The sequence below is a fragment of the Amia ocellicauda genome, chromosome 1, assembly GCF_036373705.1.
Source record: "Amia ocellicauda isolate fAmiCal2 chromosome 1, fAmiCal2.hap1, whole genome shotgun sequence".
NCBI lineage: Eukaryota > Metazoa > Chordata > Actinopteri > Amiiformes > Amiidae > Amia > Amia ocellicauda.
In genome coordinates this window covers 46758946-46780453 of record NC_089850.1, presented here as the reverse complement: position 1 = coordinate 46780453, position 21508 = coordinate 46758946, and the positions used below count along the sequence as shown (strand labels likewise).

The 21508-nt window shown below is 35.9% G+C and overlaps 1 protein-coding gene across 18 annotated transcripts in view; it reads right to left on the bottom strand.

Moving 5' to 3' along the window:
- Positions 1 to 442: 442 nt before the first annotated feature.
- The window catches only part of LOC136751619 (triadin), a 60255-nt gene continuing 39189 nt past the window's right edge, over positions 443 to 21508 (bottom strand). For 9 of the 18 annotated variants that reach the window (XM_066707407.1, XM_066707448.1, XM_066707365.1 and 6 more), the window contains 11 exons: positions 19634 to 19660; positions 18194 to 18232; positions 17196 to 17222; positions 16087 to 16152; positions 13718 to 13780; positions 13496 to 13543; positions 12497 to 12523; positions 11052 to 11102; positions 10903 to 10932; positions 6385 to 6417; positions 443 to 5839 (listed from right to left, as the gene is read on the bottom strand). In XM_066707407.1, coding sequence (XP_066563504.1) covers positions 5715 to 5839; positions 6385 to 6417; positions 10903 to 10932; positions 11052 to 11102; positions 12497 to 12523; positions 13496 to 13543; positions 13718 to 13780; positions 16087 to 16152; positions 17196 to 17222; positions 18194 to 18232; positions 19634 to 19660 — 536 coding nt within the window. In that variant the 3' untranslated portion in view covers positions 443 to 5714. Of the gene's footprint in view, positions 5840 to 6384; positions 6418 to 10220; positions 10305 to 10902; positions 10933 to 11051; positions 11103 to 12496; positions 12524 to 13495; positions 13544 to 13717; positions 13781 to 16086; positions 16153 to 17195; positions 17223 to 18193; positions 18233 to 19633; positions 19661 to 21508 lie in introns of all 18 variants that reach the window. The other 9 variants (XM_066707461.1, XM_066707397.1, XM_066707483.1 and 6 more) reach the window with 7 other exon arrangements.

Below are 21508 nucleotides of genomic sequence, written 5' to 3'. Positions count from 1 at the left end.
TTTGCTATGAGTGCCTCTGCTGCTGTCTGACGTGACATCCAAAGTAAAGCAATGAATGTTTTCAAATTAATTGTCATCTCCGTTTTCTGCCAATATCACAAAGCAGCTCAGTGCTAAGGTCTAAATATCATCATATATATATATATATATATATATATATATATATATATATATATATATACTGTGGTTGACATGATGAAATTGAAATACAAATTTAAAAAGAAATCACATCAAATACAAATTTAAAAAAAATCACATCAAATGTTGCCAAATTTCTGAGATAATTACACAACAGCTGGGAAACTGTAGATACTATAAATATACTGTCTTTGTTAAATCAATGCTTCTTTTAATCCACCAAATCTGAGGGGGAGGAAGAGGAGAAATGCCGATTTGACGACAGATTCAAATCATTATGGAAAGAAGGCAGATGTATGCAGAGTGAGAGATCAAACTGTTTATTTTAAGGGCTCCCTTCTTGCAATATCAACAACAAAAATAATCACATTTTTGAACAACAGAAAGATATGGTACTGCATCAGCTTTTTATTTATTTTTAAAATATTGATTTCTATTAAAATATCAATGACATTAAATACTTGCTTTTTATACTATTAAAGGATTAACCAGAAGTTGATATTTCAATGCATTAATTACTTTTTTAATGTGTTTCTTTGGAGACTATCATTTCAGAATAAAGTGTGATAGATCTATAATCCCTACTTGTAACAGGCAAATACAACACATTACAATCAAATCTCTTTCAACACATTTCCTTCCAGTGTTCACAGTCATTTTGTAAAAGTGTTAACTGGAAAACTAAACCATGCCACAAGGCATTACAGCATCTACACTTTGGTATGTGACGCAGAGCAAGACATCTACAGATCTTTAACATTCAGCCTACAAGTGAGCACTATGGAAGCACCATTGAATCTGGTTACTGCACAAAATATAATATGTAAATTTCCTCTAAAAGCACAGGAAAAATGCAGTCTAACAATAGTCCTTATTTATTTGTTTTACACAAGGATGCCTGTGCTTTCTGATGACAATGACACATTCCTACCTAGTTCTCTAACAGTAAAACCTCCATGCATGTCTAAAGCAAAGTACTATAAACCAAACAAACAGATCAATAAGTCTTTTAGGAATAACTCTCCATCGTTTCTCATATTAGACAAGTTTTCAGCATTATCCCATTTCCATTTAATACAACTCACTTACCAAACACCATTTTTACACATTCACTGTTTTATAGCTCTGTCAGCTGGTCACTTAATTTAATGAATACATTGTTAAAGGAGCCAAGGATTGAGCTATAGATGAACATGATAAAGTGTTTGCCTGTTTCCCCTCTCCGCCCCACCACTTTCCTTACAGAAGCACCTTAGGAATCTCCCATTCGTCAACCCAAGTGCCATTTTGTTCAGTAGCTGGGAAGAGTGTTTAAAACTGGTCTCAACAGGCAGATCTCATTAATCACGCCAATGCAACCAGACAATACTATTCTGAAGAACCAGCCCCTCAGTTGTAGGCATGGTGTTCTGTTCTTTTAAAGTCCAAAATCATTACCCTGTCAAGGCATGCGTATATGTATTCATTTCCAAATTCTTCAGTTATGTCAGAATTCAGTCCGAATTTTTCCTGAGATAAATGACACAGCCATTTTCTCTTGTGTGCAGAATAATGAACTTGAGCAGTGAAGAGAAACAAGGTTCAGAGCACTCTCCCCATTCCCAGCATGCATTGTTTTCTATAATTTAGCTGAACACTAGCACTTTGGGCCAGATTAAATCAAAACTTTGACACACCCACTTATAGAAAACTACAGAACTATACTCAGTTGTGGCTTCATTTTTAGTAACATGCCACTTTCTTCTAATCATAAATGTAACCGCTATGATGTACAGGTTTATAGTTTTCTATTAGCGGGTGGGTCAAAGTTTTGATTTAATCTGGCCCTAAATCAAGACATGCAGATCATATAAATTAGCTATGCTTGTATGTTGGCATTAGAAGACATCTGAAGGTAAGATACACTGCCCTGCTTTCTTCTGTGTCTTCAGTTTGTCCCTCAGTGTATCTGAACTGCTGTCCACCCTTCAAATAGTACCTATTAATGATATACTGATGTTTATTTGATTTAAATTTGACATGATTTAACTTGTTATATTTCCTTTGATAGATAAATTAATTAATTAATTAATTAAAATTCTCCATCAGCCTGTATCGATCCACTGCTGGATAAAGGCCTCTGCAAGATTTTCCTACTTGTTTAGATCTACAGGCTGTTTTCCATGTCAAGGCTGCAGAGTTTATCATTCCATCTTTCCATCTTTTATGTGGTCATCTTTTAGGTCTGTTTTCATCTCTTGGGATCCATTCAATATCTTCCTTTGCTATTTTAACATTCTTACTTTCAGTGATTTCACATATTGTTGTTTGTTCTTCGATCCATTAATTTATTTCTCTATCTCTTCTTGTTATTCCAAGCATACTGGATCATTGACCAGTTTTCACAGCCATAAGTGAGCACTGGTAGTATGCATTGATCAAAATAATTTTTCTCTTCATGCAAATGGATAGATTTCCTTTCTTCCAAATGCACGCCATCCCATTTTTACTCTTCTTTTGATTTCTTCCACAATATATGTATATATGTAGTTTTTACACTGATCTCATTTCCAAATAGCTGCTACAGTCTGTCCCATCAGTTGTATCATAACGGTATAAAGGTTCCCACAGTCTGATTTTACAGTTGAAATCAACAATAAATTACATGCCTGTTGAACATATTCAAAACACAAACCATATATTTATAGAATATATAATATATACTGGTAACAAATTAAATTATGTAATTAATTCTGATATATAATTAAATGTAATTTAACATACCACGTCCTTTTGGGATTTTATTGAATGCCTATGAAGTTAGAATGTATTTATGGACATTTTCCAGATTATATTTTGTCCTTGTTCAGTATTATCGTTAATCATGATCAGACACTTAAAACAGTGATGCCAATGTAATGATTCCTCCCTTGGACATTTTTTTTTTTTTTGGTACTTATTCTGGATTTAAATTAATTGTATAAATAATAGATCCTGTAAAGCACGCAGAAAACAGCAGTGATGACAATCGAGAAGCTTATGTCTACTTGCATTTACATTCACACCTATGTCTACCTTATGTTTACAAGAGTTATTAAATGTTTTCACTTGCTAGCTGTACATCTCTTTTCTGACTTCTTGTTGTTGTCGTGCACAGACATGCTAAAAGAGGATGTGTACTTACTATCTACAGTACTCTGTGGATGAACAGCATTGCACACAACTCTTACCTCATTCCTTTACAGACAAATGCAAAGCAGCAAAAAGACTCACTTACTTTAGAGAGTAAACAGTGGGGTTCTAGACAATATGCTTCATCTGTTACAATAACATGCTCATACTTTCTCATGTCATTTTGCAATTATGCAGGGAGAAGTGTCCTGAAAGATAATGTCTATAACCTGATGTCTCTCACAGCTGCCTGAGATATGACAACTTCAGGTGCGTGCTTTTGTAGATGATTTTGCTGCAGGCGTGAGTGACGTCAGACACTGCAGCCTTGGAGACAGGCTGAGCTCGGGTATTGAATTCAAATGATTTATTAAGACTTATAACCTAAACGTTTGAGAACTGCTCACGATGGGAACAGAAAAGCCAAAGGCACGCTATCTGAATCAGCCGCGCACCACCTGCTCATCCTAGAGGACAATATGCAGATCGTCTGTTCATCCAAAAAACGTCCTTTGTCTTCTGCTCTACAAACGATGAAAACATGAACTCAACTGGGCTAAAAATGAAACAGGTATGCATCTGTGTGTGTCACATTATACACAAGTGCAGGTCACTCATTATGTTACATTGTGCCATAACCTGACATAGCCATTTGACATGAACACACGGTGAAGTATAACAATGTATTTTGAGGAACCCCCGGTTTTGCTCTCAAAAGTAAATGAAGAAGCAAAACTACACAGAACACTTGTTTCCCTCCAAAGCCATGCAGATAGTTTGGGATACATTTCTTCAGAATTGCCAATCAGCACCTTTAACCAGATTAAATTAGAATTATCACTGAAACATATTACATATTTTGAGACTAAAATTATATAACTGGATATTTTACAGAATGACAAACCAAATGAAAGGCAAATTCTGAGACAGTTATATGTTAGTTTTCCCTGTAATTCACTGGTGTCAGCTTTGAACAGTTAAATATGACTGCTGTGTATCTCATTCCCATCAAACAATCCTTGATGTTTAGTTAGATAACTCCTTAACATCAGTGAAATAATTAAGGTGTGTTGAATAAAAATAAGTACATTAATAAATAATATTTTTTTTTTTACTGCCAAACATGGTGTGCAAATTATATGTGAAACTCTGGAAACCTGGAAACCAATACTATTTTAAGGAGCAATAATGGCAAATTGTGTGTGTGTGTGTGTGTGTGTGTGTGTGTGTATATATATATAATTCCAGAAATGTATTTTTCAGTAAAGACAAAGCAGACAAAGCAACAAGGCAGTGCACTGAAACATATTCACAAAGGCATACAAAACACAGGAAAGACGGACTTCTCAGAGTGAAGTCACAACAGAGAAACAGCTTTGACAACATTAGGCAACAGAGTCACAATGACATCTCAGTTTCTTCACTGGCCTGTTTAAGCTAGCTAAAACTACAAGGCTCTTCTTGTTTCTTAGTTTAAAAATTATATAGCGTATGATTCTGTAATATTATGTAGCTCTACTTTTTATGATTAATACATAAACTGTCATTTGACTGCCTGAACTCTATCCCTGTGCATAGTATGGGAATGTGAAGGTGTGTGATGTAGTTAATGAAAACAAATTATTGATTGATAGAAATTGTATCATGCACTTCTGCATAACCATACTGTGCACAGTGACAGAGAAATAGAATTTGAATGCCAATGTAAATGGCCAATTATCACAGTGAGAACATGAAATGCATGAAAAATAAATAGGTATTTAAAAAAACTATAAGGATAATGACAAATACTGATGCTATCATGTTACAATTAATCATATTTTCAGTATATACATCTTTATACAGAAAATTAGACCTCTTCAATACAAATGTTACTTTTAGTTTTTCTTGTTTAGTTTTTTTGTATTTTATAATACTCTTTGCATATACTGATTTAACTTTAGAGAAATTATGAACGAGAACTTTGTGGTCAAAATAATGAGCCTGTAACAAAGAAAAGTTAAGAATTATGGTCAAGATGACATCACAGATATTACATCATTATTTAGTTTTTGAATGTTGGTTAAAAAAACAAACATACTTTTTCATATTACATGTTCTTAATCAGAGTAGATTCTTACATGCAAAAATAACTGACACTTTCTTTTTAATTCAACGCAATCATTGACTTGAAAACATGGATTGACATCAAACATACGCCTAGCTGTTAACAAAGGAATGGGGTATAGACATGCTCCATCACCAAAAAAGCTCTACCCTTTTCTAGAAAAAAACCCCACTGCTCATCCTGCCAGTCCGATTTCAGTCTCTGCTAACAGTGAAAACCCCTTAAGATGCTGACGATCCACGTGGATCACTGCACTGGTTATGCAAACCTTGGGGCAAGGTCTGTAGTGCAAAATTAACTCCATAGTGCTGTCCATGTCCTAATGTCCCGGGGCCCTGGACTTCCTCTCTGCGGGCTGGGGGCTCTGCACAGGTGTGAAGGGATAGGCAGGGTAGTGGTTGTTGTTTCCGTCGACAAAAACGCACTGAAAGTAACGCATGCTACCTGTAAAGCATAGAAAAAAGAAAGTGGTTTATTTTCAAGTTCCAAAACACCTTCGCTTATAATATTACACGTCGACCTGACAGTAATCTTCTGATTTATTATGATCGCTTATCTAGGATTGACAAACTGTTCATAAAAAACATAAATATTAGCAAAGAAACAGTGAGGTTTTATGGTCTCTCATCTTATTGTCTAATGATGGTTAACTAAAGGAACCCATATGGGCATTTGTGCTGCACACTGAATGCTGTATAGCAGCATCCCAATATCTCTAATTTCCAAATCTGTGCTTGAACTGTTTTATCACTGGGTTTTCATTCACACAGAACAGGTTGGTAGCAAATGTACTTTTGTGATTTTTGCGTTGTCACATTTATCCCCTAATATGTTAAAAATAACCCCAAAAAACAGAATCTATATTAAACACAACACATTTTTAAACTAAAGCACATGTGTGTCCTGATTGATGTTAGTTGGAAGGTAAACTATTAGGTTGTGAAACAATCTCCTAGCATTAGAAGTAAATACAATATACTATGGCTTACTTTTGCCTTGCTTCGAATCTTTGGCTGCAGCCTCTTGTTTTGTAGAGAGGAAAATGAACAGAAATCAGTTTGGCATACTTCTGACAAATTTTGCAACAGTTGTATTGAAATGATTCTGGTAAATGTTTAAGAAAACTGAGTTATCTGTTTGAAAAGTTTAATAACATCAGCATCAGCAAACCCTCTTTTTCTCATTACACTACGGATACACTTCGATCACTAATACACTGTAGTTTCAAGCCTACTGAACTGCTTGACGACAGCGGAACCCAGGAATTTCAATGTCTTTCTCAAGAAATACACTGAAGCACTGTTCCTCCTCACTGAGGAGAAACTAACAAGAGACACAAAATAATATTTACAGTGCATAGGAAATGGCAGGTTGTGCATTTTTTTATGATGGGAAGAAGGCTGAGAGATAGGGAAGGGAGAAGGAGAGATAGTGAATCATTATTTTCTATTTTTAAGTTCTATACATAAAACAATCTTTCTGTGTCAGTTTTTCCCATAGTTCAAGAAGTTAAAGGCACATGCAGGCACCTTATTAATGGACGAACAATTTAAATGTGAGCATTGCAGTCTGGCTGCTTTGTAAAAAGGCTTAACAGCTCTCTTTCAAATGTTATGCATTTTAGCTTCTACATCTTTTTATACCTTCTGTTCCTTCACAAAATGACTAGTTTAATGCTACAGTAGTCCAAAGAAAGCCACACAAGGTTCTCAAACATGAATGGATTAAATTAATAGAGATTTAACTCATGTAAAATAAATAAAATGTATTTGTGTATTAATTGATTTATTTTACTTACATTATTTTATTTTTAACAAAAAGGCATTACATACCAGTTCCTCCAGGGAAGCCTCATTTTAAGAAAAATGTACTGTATCTATTTATGTATGTCTTTTACTAATAAAATGTGCTTTCCTCCAAGCAGACCAGAATCTATAGGCTGTATTATGTAGAGTACTGTGCAAAAGTTTTAGGCAGGTGGGAAAAAATGCTGTAAAGTAAGAATGCTTTCAAAAATAGACATGTTAAGATATTATATTAATTAACTAAATGCAAAGTGAGTGAAAAGAAGAAAAATCTAAATCAAATCCATATTTGTTGTGACCACCCATTGCCTTCAAAACAGCATCAATTCTTCTAGGTACACTTGCACACAGTCAGGGATTTTGTAGGCATATAGTCAGGTGTATGATTAAACAATTATACCAAACAGGTGCTAATGATCATCAATTCAATATGTAGGTTGAAGCACAATCATTAACTGAAACAGAAACAGCTGTGTAGGAGGAATAAAACTGGGGGAGGAACAGCCAAACTCAGCTAACAAGGTGAGGTTGCGGAAGACAGTTTACTGTCAAAAGTCATACACCGTGGCAAGACTAAGCACAGCAACAAGACACAAGGTAGTTATACTGCATCAGCAAGGTCTCCCCCAGGCAGACATTTCAAGGCAGATAGGGGTTCCAAATGTGCTGTCCAAGCTCTTTTGAAAAATCGCTAAGAAATGGGCAACGTTGAGGACCGTAGACGCAGTGGTCGACCAAGGAAACTTACTGCAGCAGATGAAAGACACATCATGCTTACTTCCCTTCACAATCAGAAGATGTCCAGCATCATCTCAGAATTGGCAGAAAACAGTGGGACCCTGATACACCCATATACTTTCCGTAGAAGTCTGGTCAGAAGTGGCATTCATGGAAGCCACACCTCCGACGTGGCAACAAGGCCAAGCGACTCAACTATGCATGAAAACACAGGAACTGGGGTGCAGAAAAATGGCAGCAGGTATTTCAAAATTTGAAATAGTTGGCTGTAGCGGAAGGCAGTTTGTTTGATGAATGAGTGCAGGCAACAGTGAAGCATGGTGGAGGTTCCTTGCAAGTCTGGGGCTGCATTTCTGCAAATGGAGTTGGGGATTTGGTCAGAAGGAATGGTCTCCTCAATGCTGAGAAGTACAGGCAGATACTTATCCATCATGCAATACCATCAGGGAGGCATCTGATTGGCCCCACATTTATTCTGCAGCATGACAATGACCCCAAACATACAGCGAAAGTCATTAAGAACAAACTTCAGCGTAAAGAAGAGCAAGGTGTCCTGGAAGTGATGGTATGGCCCCCACAGAGCCCTGATCTCAACACCGAGTCTGTCTGGGATTACATGAAGAGAGAGAAGCAACTGAGGCTGCCTAAATCCACAGAAGAACTGTGCTTAGTTCTCCAAGATGTTTGGGCCAACCTACCTGCCGAGTTCCTTCAAAAACTATGTGCAAGTGAACCTAGAAGAATTGATGCTGTTTTGAAGGCAAAGGGTGGTCACACCAAATATGGACTTGATGTGATTTTTCTTCTGTTCACTCACTCGCATTTAGTTAATTGATAAATATAATCTATTAACATGTCTATTTTTGAAAGCATTCTTCCTTTACAGCATTTTTTCACACTGGCCTAAAACTTTTGCACAGTACTGTATGTCATCTGTGCTATTAAGGCATTTATTGCAGATTCATAAATAATTGGGAAGAATCTCATTTAACATTCTCCGAGCCCCTTATTCTTAACTAATGAGACCAATGCATTCCAATGCCAATTATCACAGCACGGAACAGAAGTCCTCTGAAAGACAAATGACAGTAAAATTATTATTCTCTGGATTGCAAGAGAAATAAGATGAAGCCCAGGACAGAACATCAAAATAAGCAATACACAGAACCAGGAACACACTGTGAACAGAATCACATCATTAGAGGCTTCTTAAGATCATAAGTGTTATCAGAAAACATTATTAATTAGGTAAGATGAGAAGGGAAGAAAAGAGCTGCTAACTTAAAAATGTGCTTTACATTTCTGTGCTTTTTTGAAGGTCAAAGTAATTATAATTACTAAGAAGACTTGAAGCCAAGAACATACTCCAAAATCATAATCGCTTGTTAGGAGGAAATATGATTAAAACTCTAGGGAAAGTTACAAAAATGAACAAGTAGCAAACAACATCGAATGGTATATAATTATTTGAGTCTCTCATTATCATTGCTGTGGTACCACCCACTTACTTCACCTACAACACACAAGCTTTACACCATTATGGAGCTATCACCATACAGCTGTACCCAACACAGTGATAAGACTGGATCTCCTGATGTTGGAGGTTTATCACTGTAAAATGGGATTTTCATGCACATGACTCCTTAAGGTCAAAAGTGAAAAAGTGTCTACAAGTGGACGTGGTTTTAATACAGTGGTAATGTGCAAAATGTGCTAGTAGAGAAACAAGAGGAAGAGAAACCAAACTCCTAATCAGTATAGCCCATAATTAGGATGGACAATGGACAACTATATCATCATTGATGTATTTCGTTTTTGGTGAAAACATTCAAAACTGATTTGTACTTCATTCATTTTGTTTATATTTGGGCATCACCACATATATTTATATTTGGCTGTCGACTGCAAATTGCCATCCCAATAGTTGTTTCATTCATCATGTTTCTGCAGTGATAAGAGAGCTTTGAAGGCTGTGAGGAGAGTGGGGGTGAAAGGCAGAGCTGGAGAACTGGACTGAACTGAACTGGACTGAACTGGACTGAACTGAACTGAACTGGACTGAACTGGACTGACCGGCACGTGGAAGGGTTGTACATTAATTAATCTTTTCCAGTTATTGTTTCACTCTATTCAGACTGGAATTTTTGTAATATCATTAGCAAGTTTTGTAATGATTATTTTATTTTAATATGAATTCATTGTATTTTTTATTTTTTTTACAACATAGTCTCAGCTTTTTTTAATCCGTTCAGTGGAGTTTACCAGTGGACGTGACTGAATACCTGCGAAAGGCTTGATTCATACTTAGGCTGCTTGGGTCTCATTTCGAGTGACAACCTTTTCAATTTCATTAATAGCAGGAGAGTCTACACATGAAACACATGAAAACAAATCATATAACTCTGAGGAAACAGACATATTTATATTGGCTGTTTAACATAGATGGAAATTACACAAATCAGACAAGAGAACACACTGATCACCGATTGTTTTACATAGAAATGTGTTTCCTATCATAGTAAATTATATAACGCCGAGCAGCTACTACAGCTTACTTAAGAGTCTGATGGCCAGGTTAGTGCCACTGATGAGGCTGGAATTTTTAATTAGTAAATTGATCACATTTTCAATTTGATCTAGGAAATATTTTATGAAACAATGTGACATGTAAAAGAGTATTTCATTTGTTAAACCTTTTAAATCGAGAATATTTTAACTTGCGTATAGGTTAATCCTGAGAATAGGGATGTATGTATCTATTCACCATTATGAAGTATATCAACTATATTTAGAGAAAGGATCAGATGGGAGTGTGATGAGATCAGTCATGAGTCATAATATGTCTGAAAGTGTCTTAGAAAAAGAAAGAAGAATCACATTCAAAAAAGCATCGAAGCTGTGTTTTTAAAGCAGTGATGTAATCAACACATTTGGCACAGCGGAGACTTCACTATCAATACTCACTTGGTGGTTTTGAAATTTTCAAGTCCTTTTCTGGAAAGAAAAATAATGATTTCACACTTTTGATCAGACAAGTATATATTAAAAAAAAGTCCATATTTCAGATTACAAACAGGCATATCTGACACACAGAGCACAGATTAGCTCTTTACCTTTCCCTCTCTCCTCTTTAGCTGCCTTCTTCTCAGGCTCAGCCGGTTTGCCTATACGTCAGGAAGAGGTTGTGTAATACAGAAAGGCCTAATTACCATAATGCAACAGTTGACATCACATTTCCTCCAAGAAGTAGAAGCAACAGGGGAGTGAAATCAAGTGTCATGAGATGAATCACCCGAGGCAGGTGTTTTTTTAAGTTTATTTTTAATATGTAAAAAGTATATATGCTTCAATATACAGAAGACAATCTGATCTGAATGCGGGTTGAAAGAAATCGTGTACAGTTAGCTATTACTTAGATTGGGGCTTTGTTAACAGCTATGCAGGATGACAGCTCTAATGTATTATAAGTCTCTTGGTATTTTGTATTGCAAGAGATGAAAAATAAAATCCTGGGAGGGTCCTAATATAACATGTTAATGACAGAAATAATTACATGTACCTCAGCTTGGAGTATTTCAACAGGCTCACTGAAACTGAGTGCAAATGATAAGAGTGCTGCCAAAACTGTCACATTCCACATTACAAATCATAAAGGACACGTTTTTTGTTCTGGTGTTTTACTGCAAAGATTTATCATCCGAATCTAGGAATTAATGCTCTGGTCTTGTGAGGTCTTATTACATCATCACCATCCCAGTCTTCTTCATCACCATAATAGTAATGTATTTGTCATACTGAACATAAAGAGCAAGTAACTGAAACAGATGGCTAAATGTTTAAATGCATGTTAAATATTGTAAATGTAATGTAAAACACACTTCTTAAACTACTTGTTAACATCATAATGTCATACACCATTTGTACAGATTTAAACCTATTTCAGGAACGACCGCTTCGTGTACCATATTAGATCCTCATGTATAATGAGCTCAGTGAAATGTGCAGTTTGTCATATTCACTGATCTATAGGACCTGCAGTTGCTCAGGAACCTCTTATGCAACATCAACCATAATAATTGAATACATTTTAAAAAGCTTGCTTTAAGCAACATCATTTACAAAATAAGCACGAAATAAGCTGCATGCAGAGCATCAAATAATGTATTGTATTTTCTCATTCTAATTAAACCAACAGTCTTTTTAATACATGGACTATTCAAAATCAGAGTTTACAGTTTGCTTTCTTTCTGAATATCTTTATTTCTTTCGCCATATTGTTTATCCAGCAAACACTCTGAGTGTCTCTCTTTCACTACCTTTTGAAAGATCCGTAAGGTTATGAGACGGGCTTGTTTCAAAGAATACTGTAATATTATGATTCATATGCAACTCGTGAAATATATTGATGATGCAGCTTTTTTATGTTTTACCAGATTGGATTTGTTGGTTGGTATTTAGGTTTTTAAATGTCAGTTACAAAGAACTATACAAAGGTCGATATTTAGACAGTTTCATTTTACTCCAATGACAGCACTGATAAATATCAGTTAAACAATACCTGTTTCTGGTGCTTCAGTTATAGGCTCTTGAAGTAAGCAGGGAATGAGGAGAAGTTATTAATTACACATTTAGCATACTTTATAATAGCATATCCTGACCAATTACTATTTCTATAACAATATAAATGTCTAGGATGTGATCAGTAAGGATTTGTTGTAAAATACTATTATTTAAAATGTAATATCTGAAGATTATTGCTATATAACATTAAAGGCTAATCATGCTCTTCGAGTTTATCTTTTTATCCTGTGGAATTCCATTTATAACTATATCTTAGCTGATGGATTCTCCCTACCTCAGATCAATACAAATAGAAGGTAAACTTTATGGAAGTTCAGTTTTTCCTTGGGTTACATCACTACAACCATCATTTGAAGTTAGTTGCATAACAGCGAACATAGATTGCAGAGCAAACTTAAGTACATTTAGCATCATGCAACACGGATTTGTCAAAGAAACTCACAAATGCAACAGATGAGCTACTGCACGTGCCATGCTTTCAGGAATCAGTATACACAGGCTAGGCTTTTTCTATTGTTGCTATTTTCTTTCCCAATTACCCCACATATTGTTATTGTAGATTTATTTACGCAACTGTATTGTAAGAAAGTACTGTTTAAGAGTTTATTTAATTGTTATAGTTTGTGTGGGTATTGTGGAAGAAGGAACATTACAGCCAGACAGATGGTATTTCAACCATGGCTGACAAATGGGTAAGAGACTAATTGGGCCAGCAAACATGGAAGTATATGTAATTTAAAATAAAATATTACAAACATAAAATTAATAACAATAATAGACAGGACTGATTTTGACCATGCTGCTACACTGTGCAACATGCATACATATATAAGGGGTAATTTTCATGAAGATGGTATGATGTATTTGCATTCAAGGTTGGTGCCCCACTAGTATGTGCATCACTGTTGTTCAGGACAGTTAATAATAATGAAATGGGAGTGGTCAGTAAATCAAGAATGTAAGCAACCACAAATACCTGACTTAGCCAGGGGTTCTGCTGTCTCCTGCTTTACCGCTTCATGTGCTATACAACATTAAGTATAATTTATCGTCAAGACATTGAAAATATTTTTTTCAGTTGCACTGTATCTCCATTGAACATTTATGATTTTCTTAAATCTTCGTGTACTTTCTGTTTTTCACTGAATGATGTGAGCAATATGAAACATTAGCTCGGGATGTAATGGGCGATACTCACGAGGTGGGTGTGCTTTTGTCACTGGTAGCAGATGTAGAGGATGATGGCTTTTCCCAGCCTTGGCTATAAAAACAGAAGTCGGTTAATGCTGTGCAGCCCCTTCAGACCGTATCCTACACTGCTCATCTATGTGAGATATAAATATCCCATTTACATTGAAAGCCACGTCAGGCAATAGGTTTGTTGGAATGCAACAACTGGGCAGAGCACTCAGATCCAAATGGTGCTCAAAATATATACAGTAAGAGTTTACCTTTTGCTCATATTATGTTGCAACTTAAATACATTCCTTTAACATAGAGGTTTAGCTACAGCATTCCTTCGTGTGTATATGTTATTCTTTTAAGTTATTCACTTTAAGGAGCATAAAATGAGACATCGAAGGAGCCTCGTTTTCTGAGACACATCATATTTATTTACCTGTACTACAGTCTTTGTTAGTTTTTTCCAATATAATGTTCAACAGACATGCAATGAAACAGTAGGCATTTAAGCGACAAGCGAAATTAAGTCAGTGCCGCAACCTGTGAAGTCAATTAGTTTGGTACAATTCATTCAGAGAATTTATTTTCTCCCTGCAGCTGCAGTGAAGGTGGTGACAATAAGTCAAATTGTCAGAGTTTTTTTTCCGCCTGCACATTTTAAAAGGGGTTTTGTATTCGGAGAAAGCTCTCTTCCAAGATAAATTCACATATTTATGGGATTCCCACTGGGGCCCTGACTGCTATCTCAGTAAAAAGGACAGAGTCATTGAAGTTTATTTCATAATGTATGACTGTGACATTAAATGAGCTGGGGACACCCAAGACACAGGCAATCTTTTAAAGATTCATTGTAATACTATTCCTGCCACTTAGGTTTTATTTACCCTGTCCTAAAGGGTGTGAGCTATGATTCATACTATAGTATGGGATTATACTTTCGAGTCACTTTAACCCTCCATTAACCTTCTCAAGTAAAAATAAAAACCATGTAAAACATAGCAAAACATAACTGGAATCAGTGAGAAGCAAACTCATAAGTCAGCTTTGTAAACGGCAGGCATTGTTTGAATCTTTCCCTTCTCAGTTGCCACCAAAAAATGTAAAAATATGTGTGCTTGAGGTACAGTGAGGGAAAAAAGTATTTGATCCCCTGCTGATTTTGTACGTTTGCCCACTGACAAAGAAATGATCAGTCTATCATTTTAATGGTAGGTGTATTTTAGCAGTGAGAGACAGAATAACAACATCAAAATCCAGAAAAACGCATTAATTTGCATGTTAATGAGGGAAATAAGTATTTGACCCCTTCGACTTAGTACTTGGTGGCAAAACCCTTGTTGGCAATCACAAACTGAGATTAGGAGCACTCCCTTTAAGAGAGTGCTCCTAATCTCAGCTCGTTACCTGTATAAAAGACACCTAGGAGCCAGAAATCTTGCTGATTGATAGGGGATCAAATACTTATTTCCCTCATTAACTTGCAAATCAATGTATAACTTTTTTGAAATGCGTTTTTCTGGATTTTGTTGTTGTTATTCTGTCTCTCACTGTTAAAATACACCTACCATTAAAATTATAGACTGATCATGTCTTTGTCAGTGGGCTAATGTACAAAATCAGCAGGGGATCAAATACTTTTTTCCCTCACTGTAAAAATGAGGTAACAGGTGTAACCAGCCCAATTTCAGGTATTAGATTTGATCATTAATTTGATCAACTGCAGTGACTGCTGGCAGTCATCATCACATATAGGTTTAGTGTGCTAGGAATCATGGGAGTTTGTCTATCTACACTTGCTTTACTCTAGTACATTGGCAGCATCATGACTGGGAAACTGCAAGAAACAGAAATGCAAAAGCAATAACAATGTCCGTAACCTATTTAGTTTCTTCTTCAATAACAATATACATTAAAACACAATGTCACCCGAGATTTTGGTGAGATTCTCTTGTTGAAATGTTTTTTTTTTTTGTCTGTTGTGTTTTGTTGTTACACATGAAAAACACATCTTTGAGGTCTCTTCATGACGCATGATAAATCAGTGTATGAATCAGTGTATGGGTGTACCTGCCTTTTCCCTTGTGCTGTAAGAAAACCGTCCAAAAGTACAGGGGGAAGGCCGGTGTCCACAGCACTTATGTCTGTCAGCTTTAGCCTTATGCACAACTATGGTTTAAGCTGAAAAGTTCCCAACCTTTCTGTGACAATTTTATTTGATAGTTTATTCATCTTACCCCCTCCAAAAAGTATAGTGTCCAGCCAGCTCTGATCTCCATATCTTTAAAAGATGTTACACAAGAACATATAACTCATGGGAACTTAGCCTTTGATATGCTTTTCCTACCTTGCACTCCTGGTACAGTAACATGCAGTTTCATCACATACCTTCAGCAGCATGAGAAAGTTTTCCTTTCCTTCCTTCCTCCTGTTTGTTTTCCTTCCCTTTGTCTTCTGCACATGTAATACAAGTGAAGAGCTTAATTAACATTGTTTAAAGTACATTCTATAAAGTAACTAATGAAGAAGCAATTAATAATAATTATCCAATATAAATATTATCTCTGACTCAATATGCTACTTTACAAAAATCTTTAAATCGTAATGAAGGTGCAGATACTGTTTGTTCAATAAATGAGTCATTCAATTACTTCCTATGAGATGCAATGGTTTTGGAAAGCACTATGTATTATGCAACCGTAACAAATGCAAAGCAGACCAGAATGTGGTTCATTGACTCATGAATACAGCTGAATGTAATGACAAACCTATGTCTTCAAGATTAATTATGAGGGCCAAAATCTGAGGGAAAATGGCTAGGTAGCTGTAAATCAAGTAAGATGCACAGGCCTGTCTTGAAAGGCATATTGACTGAAATAACTAAAAAGGAAGATGGGATTCTCAGTAGATTTGAGTGTAAGTGAGCCTTTGAGCTAGTCTTCTGAGCAGGGCCGTGTCATCTGCAGGAAACTCAGAAATGCTCAGAGGCATAGCTTGTTCTCCTGTATATAATGATGTGCATATCTGCTTTCATTTATTTAGACACTGCTTGTCACAGCCGTGCATTTGTCAATAGACTGATGCTTCGGTTTTACAGCCAGCGGTGACATCTAGAAACGGAGGGCCAGAAGAGCGCACTATGAGCCATTTCGCAGGAAAGCAACTCCCAGTGTGGACGTCACAGAGGTGAAAGCTCAAACAAGCTTTTTCAAAATATTTATTTATCCTGACCCACCATGTTTATTTCTCTACCCATTATGGTTGTTGTTGTTACACATTTTCAAAAGCTGAAGGTATGGAAAGCTATTGCTACAGCACCAAAATGTTTTCAGTTTCAGTATAACCTACAAAGCGAGCAGTGAAGAATGTATTTAAACCACACAAATATTTAATTTATTATTTTCTGAACAAAAATAAATAATATAAGCCATTATGTATTTAATTGCTCTAAATCTGCACACAGCCAAAAGCAGCACATTCCCAGTCAGCGTACATACTTGTTGTTTTGCCTTTGGCTTTCTTCACTGGAAACACAAGAGATGAATAGGAAAAATCCAACCTTAATGAATCACATTTCTATACATTGACCCAAACGAGTGAATTTGTTTATTGCAAACTGAACATATTAGCAAAAGACAAAATGATATGGGAGTCACATTAGTGGATCACTCCATATCCATAGCAACCACAATAGTATTGCAAATGTAACTGTACTATCTGTTAGTATGTAACAGTCTGTAGACTGATGGGGGGTTGTCAATCTGAGTATACTTATATTTTCATTAATTTAATACAGAAATGTTGTGAATGTACACCTGCACTTTTTACTTTGGTGTTTTAACTGCATAAATTGTAAGTAACTGCATTCAAGTACATTTATTTATGACAGAAAATAAAAGCATGAAAAAATGGTTATAGTCCATATTATCTCTACCACAAACACATTACCAAACATGGAACTTAGCTTCGCAATTTGGACTACATTCAGTATAAAATTCAGTATTTCACCACAAATATCACAACTGTGTCTTTGCCTGCAAATGTATAAATGCAGCAGTCTGTGGAGAAATTCTAAATGACATTTGACCCTGATATGAATAATGTTTTTATTTAATTTTTGGAATAACTAAACATTGGATTGAATTAGACATCTCCCCATCATTACTGCTTCAGAACAATGGGCAATGGACATTTCTTTGTGACCCAGAGGCTCATAACTGTTGTGTTGATTAGAAAACAAGTTAGATTTGAAAGAAAAGAAAAGAAAATAAACAAATCATAATTAGGTCATATGACCCAATTATATCTAGGCAAATGTAAAAAGTCTGACAATTAAATAATCAAGAGAACATACATGTACAACCTGCATGTAATTGAAATAAAGTGCTTTGAAAAATAACATGTGGTAGTGGTCATGTTTCAGTGAAGTAACGTTTTAACTTACAAAACACAATTTGAAGAAAATGACAAAAAGTTAATTGGTAATTTGTCTTACCTGTTTTAGCTGGCTTTTCACCTGGTGGAGCCTCTGTCTCTGTTAGGGAGGACAGTAATATTATTTTTAAACTGATCACACGACTAAGTACTGCAAACTACAAACATAACCTTGTTAGGGAATATATGCACAGCGACATACTAAAGTTATGAATTATTTATTTGACACAGATCAAATAAATATGAATTTTAAAAAGCAGTAATTAATACAAAGCAATTAACAAATTGTGAACGAGGATAAAGTTTAGTTTGTTTCCTCGACTACGTTTTTTTAGAAAACCATTTTAAATAAGATATTTATGTTAATCGCAACTTGTTCATTGTAACAAATTAATAAGCTTGAAATAACACGATAATTGATTTCCTTATGTAAATAGTGTCTGTATAAAAAGTGTATTATTTTGTGTGTTGCAATAATCCCGTTTTGAACAAACTTTTAAACTACGAATGACATGTATTATTTAAATTATATATATAGACATATATCCTGTAATACAATAGGCCTTGATCTTCACTGTTCAATTCAAAATAGAAACGTAAATAACGATTATAAGAAACCACAAATGTGTCTGTATTTCAACTGTAACCTTCTAACTATTCATTGACACTAACCTGCATAATACTATAAAGATATAACATAATATTCACATTATGCAAAAAGTACAGTTACATGCAAGCTTTACAAACAGTACAAAATCAAAAATGAGTCTTAAATTCTATAGGCTACATCCGGGTCGTTTACTAGTTTACATATCATCGACCAATCTTGTTGTAACAGGGGCTGCAATTTCATGGAAACGGGGTATCATTCCACCGAATCTGTGATCGATTAATTAGACTGAACTATGTCCAATTAAGTCCCAATCTGCGACCTCTAGTGGCCATTGTGCGTATCGTCAATTATATCTTGTTAATCTATCGACAGCGCAGAGCGGTGACGCAGTAATGGCAATTTAGGAGCAAATATGTGTTCCTCCAGCAACACTTTTAATTTATTTTAGATAAACACATGTGCAAAAATACATGTATAAACACGAAATGAGTAAAACTGACAGCGAGGGTATAAAGGAGGGCTGGAAGGACAGAATAAGTTGTACATGTATTTACACATTTTGGATGGCTGTTGTCGGGGCGTGGATGGATGTGTACTAACAGTAAATATATTGTTGTTTTGAAGATTGAAAGGTCTCACACGCCTGGAATAATTCTTAAGGAGCAGAAGTAGTAGGCGAAACACTGCAAATTATGTGTCCTAACTCGAAAGACACTCGCTTGTTTAAACGGTTGTTTAAACTAAAGCCACCACATAGGCCTATAGGCATTTAAAGCAAAATATACCATTTAGCCATGCAACATGCCAGATAACAATATAAAAAAACCTTTCAACAGCAAAGCAGAAAATAAATGTATATATTGCAACTCCGTGCCACAATATACATACTTTTTGCTTTAACTTTTTGTGGTTTCTCTATAAACAAACAAACAAACAAACACGTAAATATACTTGGTGAAAATAATATATATACACAATGTATGGTGTATATTCGCTAACTTCTTCAGACAGAAGCTGCAGAAAGAAGACATTGGGAAACGACATAAAGAGCGCGGCATTCATTGAGTACATTGCAAAGCCTTTAAACTCAATAACAAAAACTGGGATCATAAAGAACTGTCAGTCTGTGATAGGGACACTTTGGATAGCTGGAAATTTTGCCATTGCCTTTGCCAGTGTTTTTCGTATCTCCCATACAAAATGCCACTCAACACATTGAACACCAGTCTTCCTATAGAATAGTGCAAACATAATGAAGACATCGAGTATATTTGGAATATCTGTGACTAGGCGTTTTAGGCGATATTTTTTCTTCTTTGTTTGAAATATTTGTTACTTAAAACAAGAATGTTGTATAACTTGCTGATCTGCCTATGGTCCAATCAGTTTATTGGTGGATCAGATTAATAAATTGTTCCTGGTATGGCAGAATAATTAGAACAAGATGTGTAATTTGACCATTGAAATACTTGAATTACCATTGAAAACAAAGTGATTCCAAAAATACCATTTGAGGATTTTGCTTTATTTACTTTTTTTGTACTGTTCCTTACAGGTGACAGTAAGCAAATGCCATGGAAAACCGACAGAAAACATTGGACCATCAGAGAGAATGGGACAGGACTTCAGCCAGCTGGCCAGCCCAGGGAGTCTGTCCGGCACTGAATCAACATCCCCCATGGGCAGCAGGGTTGGAGTAGCTTCCAGATTTTCCATTCCAGTTCTGTTTGTAATTCCTTTTTCTATTCAATTCTAATTCCAGTAGAGCCTATGATGTCAATGGCAAAAATAACTGGAATTGTAATTGGAAGGGGTCTGAAAAAGGGAACTGGAATTTAAAAAGTGGAATTGACCCCAACCCCAGTATGTGCAACGCAGGGCCCGGATTCTGAGGTAAGCTGCTATGATGCCACATACCAGCATGTACAAGAGTGTTTACGTAAAGTTAGTTTGTCCAACATGTGACCTGATTCTGCCTGCTCTCCCTGCCCCCGACCCCCGCTGCGGTGGTCAGATTTGTCTCCTCACCAGCCGTCAAAGACGTCAAAAATCTGTGTGTTTCCATAAAGCACAAGAAGCGTGAGCTATCCAGTGTGTGGTTCCCATATCTAGTCACATAAACCCTTTTTTTTGGAGAGGGTGGGGGGAGTGTATAGGTTATGGGAATATTGTTTAAAAGTCAATTTGATGAAAACCATACCTAGAATTTGTCCTCCATTTCTGCTCTGAAGAGTAGCTCATTTTGACATTTTAATTTCCTGCTGGTTATTTACTTTTCCTTTGATGTACTGGTGTGGATCAATCTGGATTTCACACATGCCTTACAAGAGAGTATCATAAGCCTTTATATTAGATTTGAACAAGGAGTGCTAAAACCCTTAAACCATGCATTACCATGCTGAAAACCAGAAACTAAACAAAAATATCAATGTATGTGGTATATTCAGAAGGTCATGCTTGTGGGGTCATTCCATAAGAAAGGCAATTTCAGTTCTCTTATCCACTGAGAATCATCTGAAGCCGAGCCAAAGATAATGTGTCTAGTAGAGCAGAGAACACACGCTGAATTTAAAAGGCAAATGAGTCTGTATTTGCCATCTGAACTCTATGCCTCACTGGTTGTTTGAGTACTGTGTTGATGCAAATTGTACGCAAGGACACAGACGAAAAGCTTGCATTTTTCCACACTTCTGTACGACTAAACATCTTAGCAACCTAACTGCAATGCCAAACTCAGTCTGACAGGCTTGCAGTCTCTGCCAT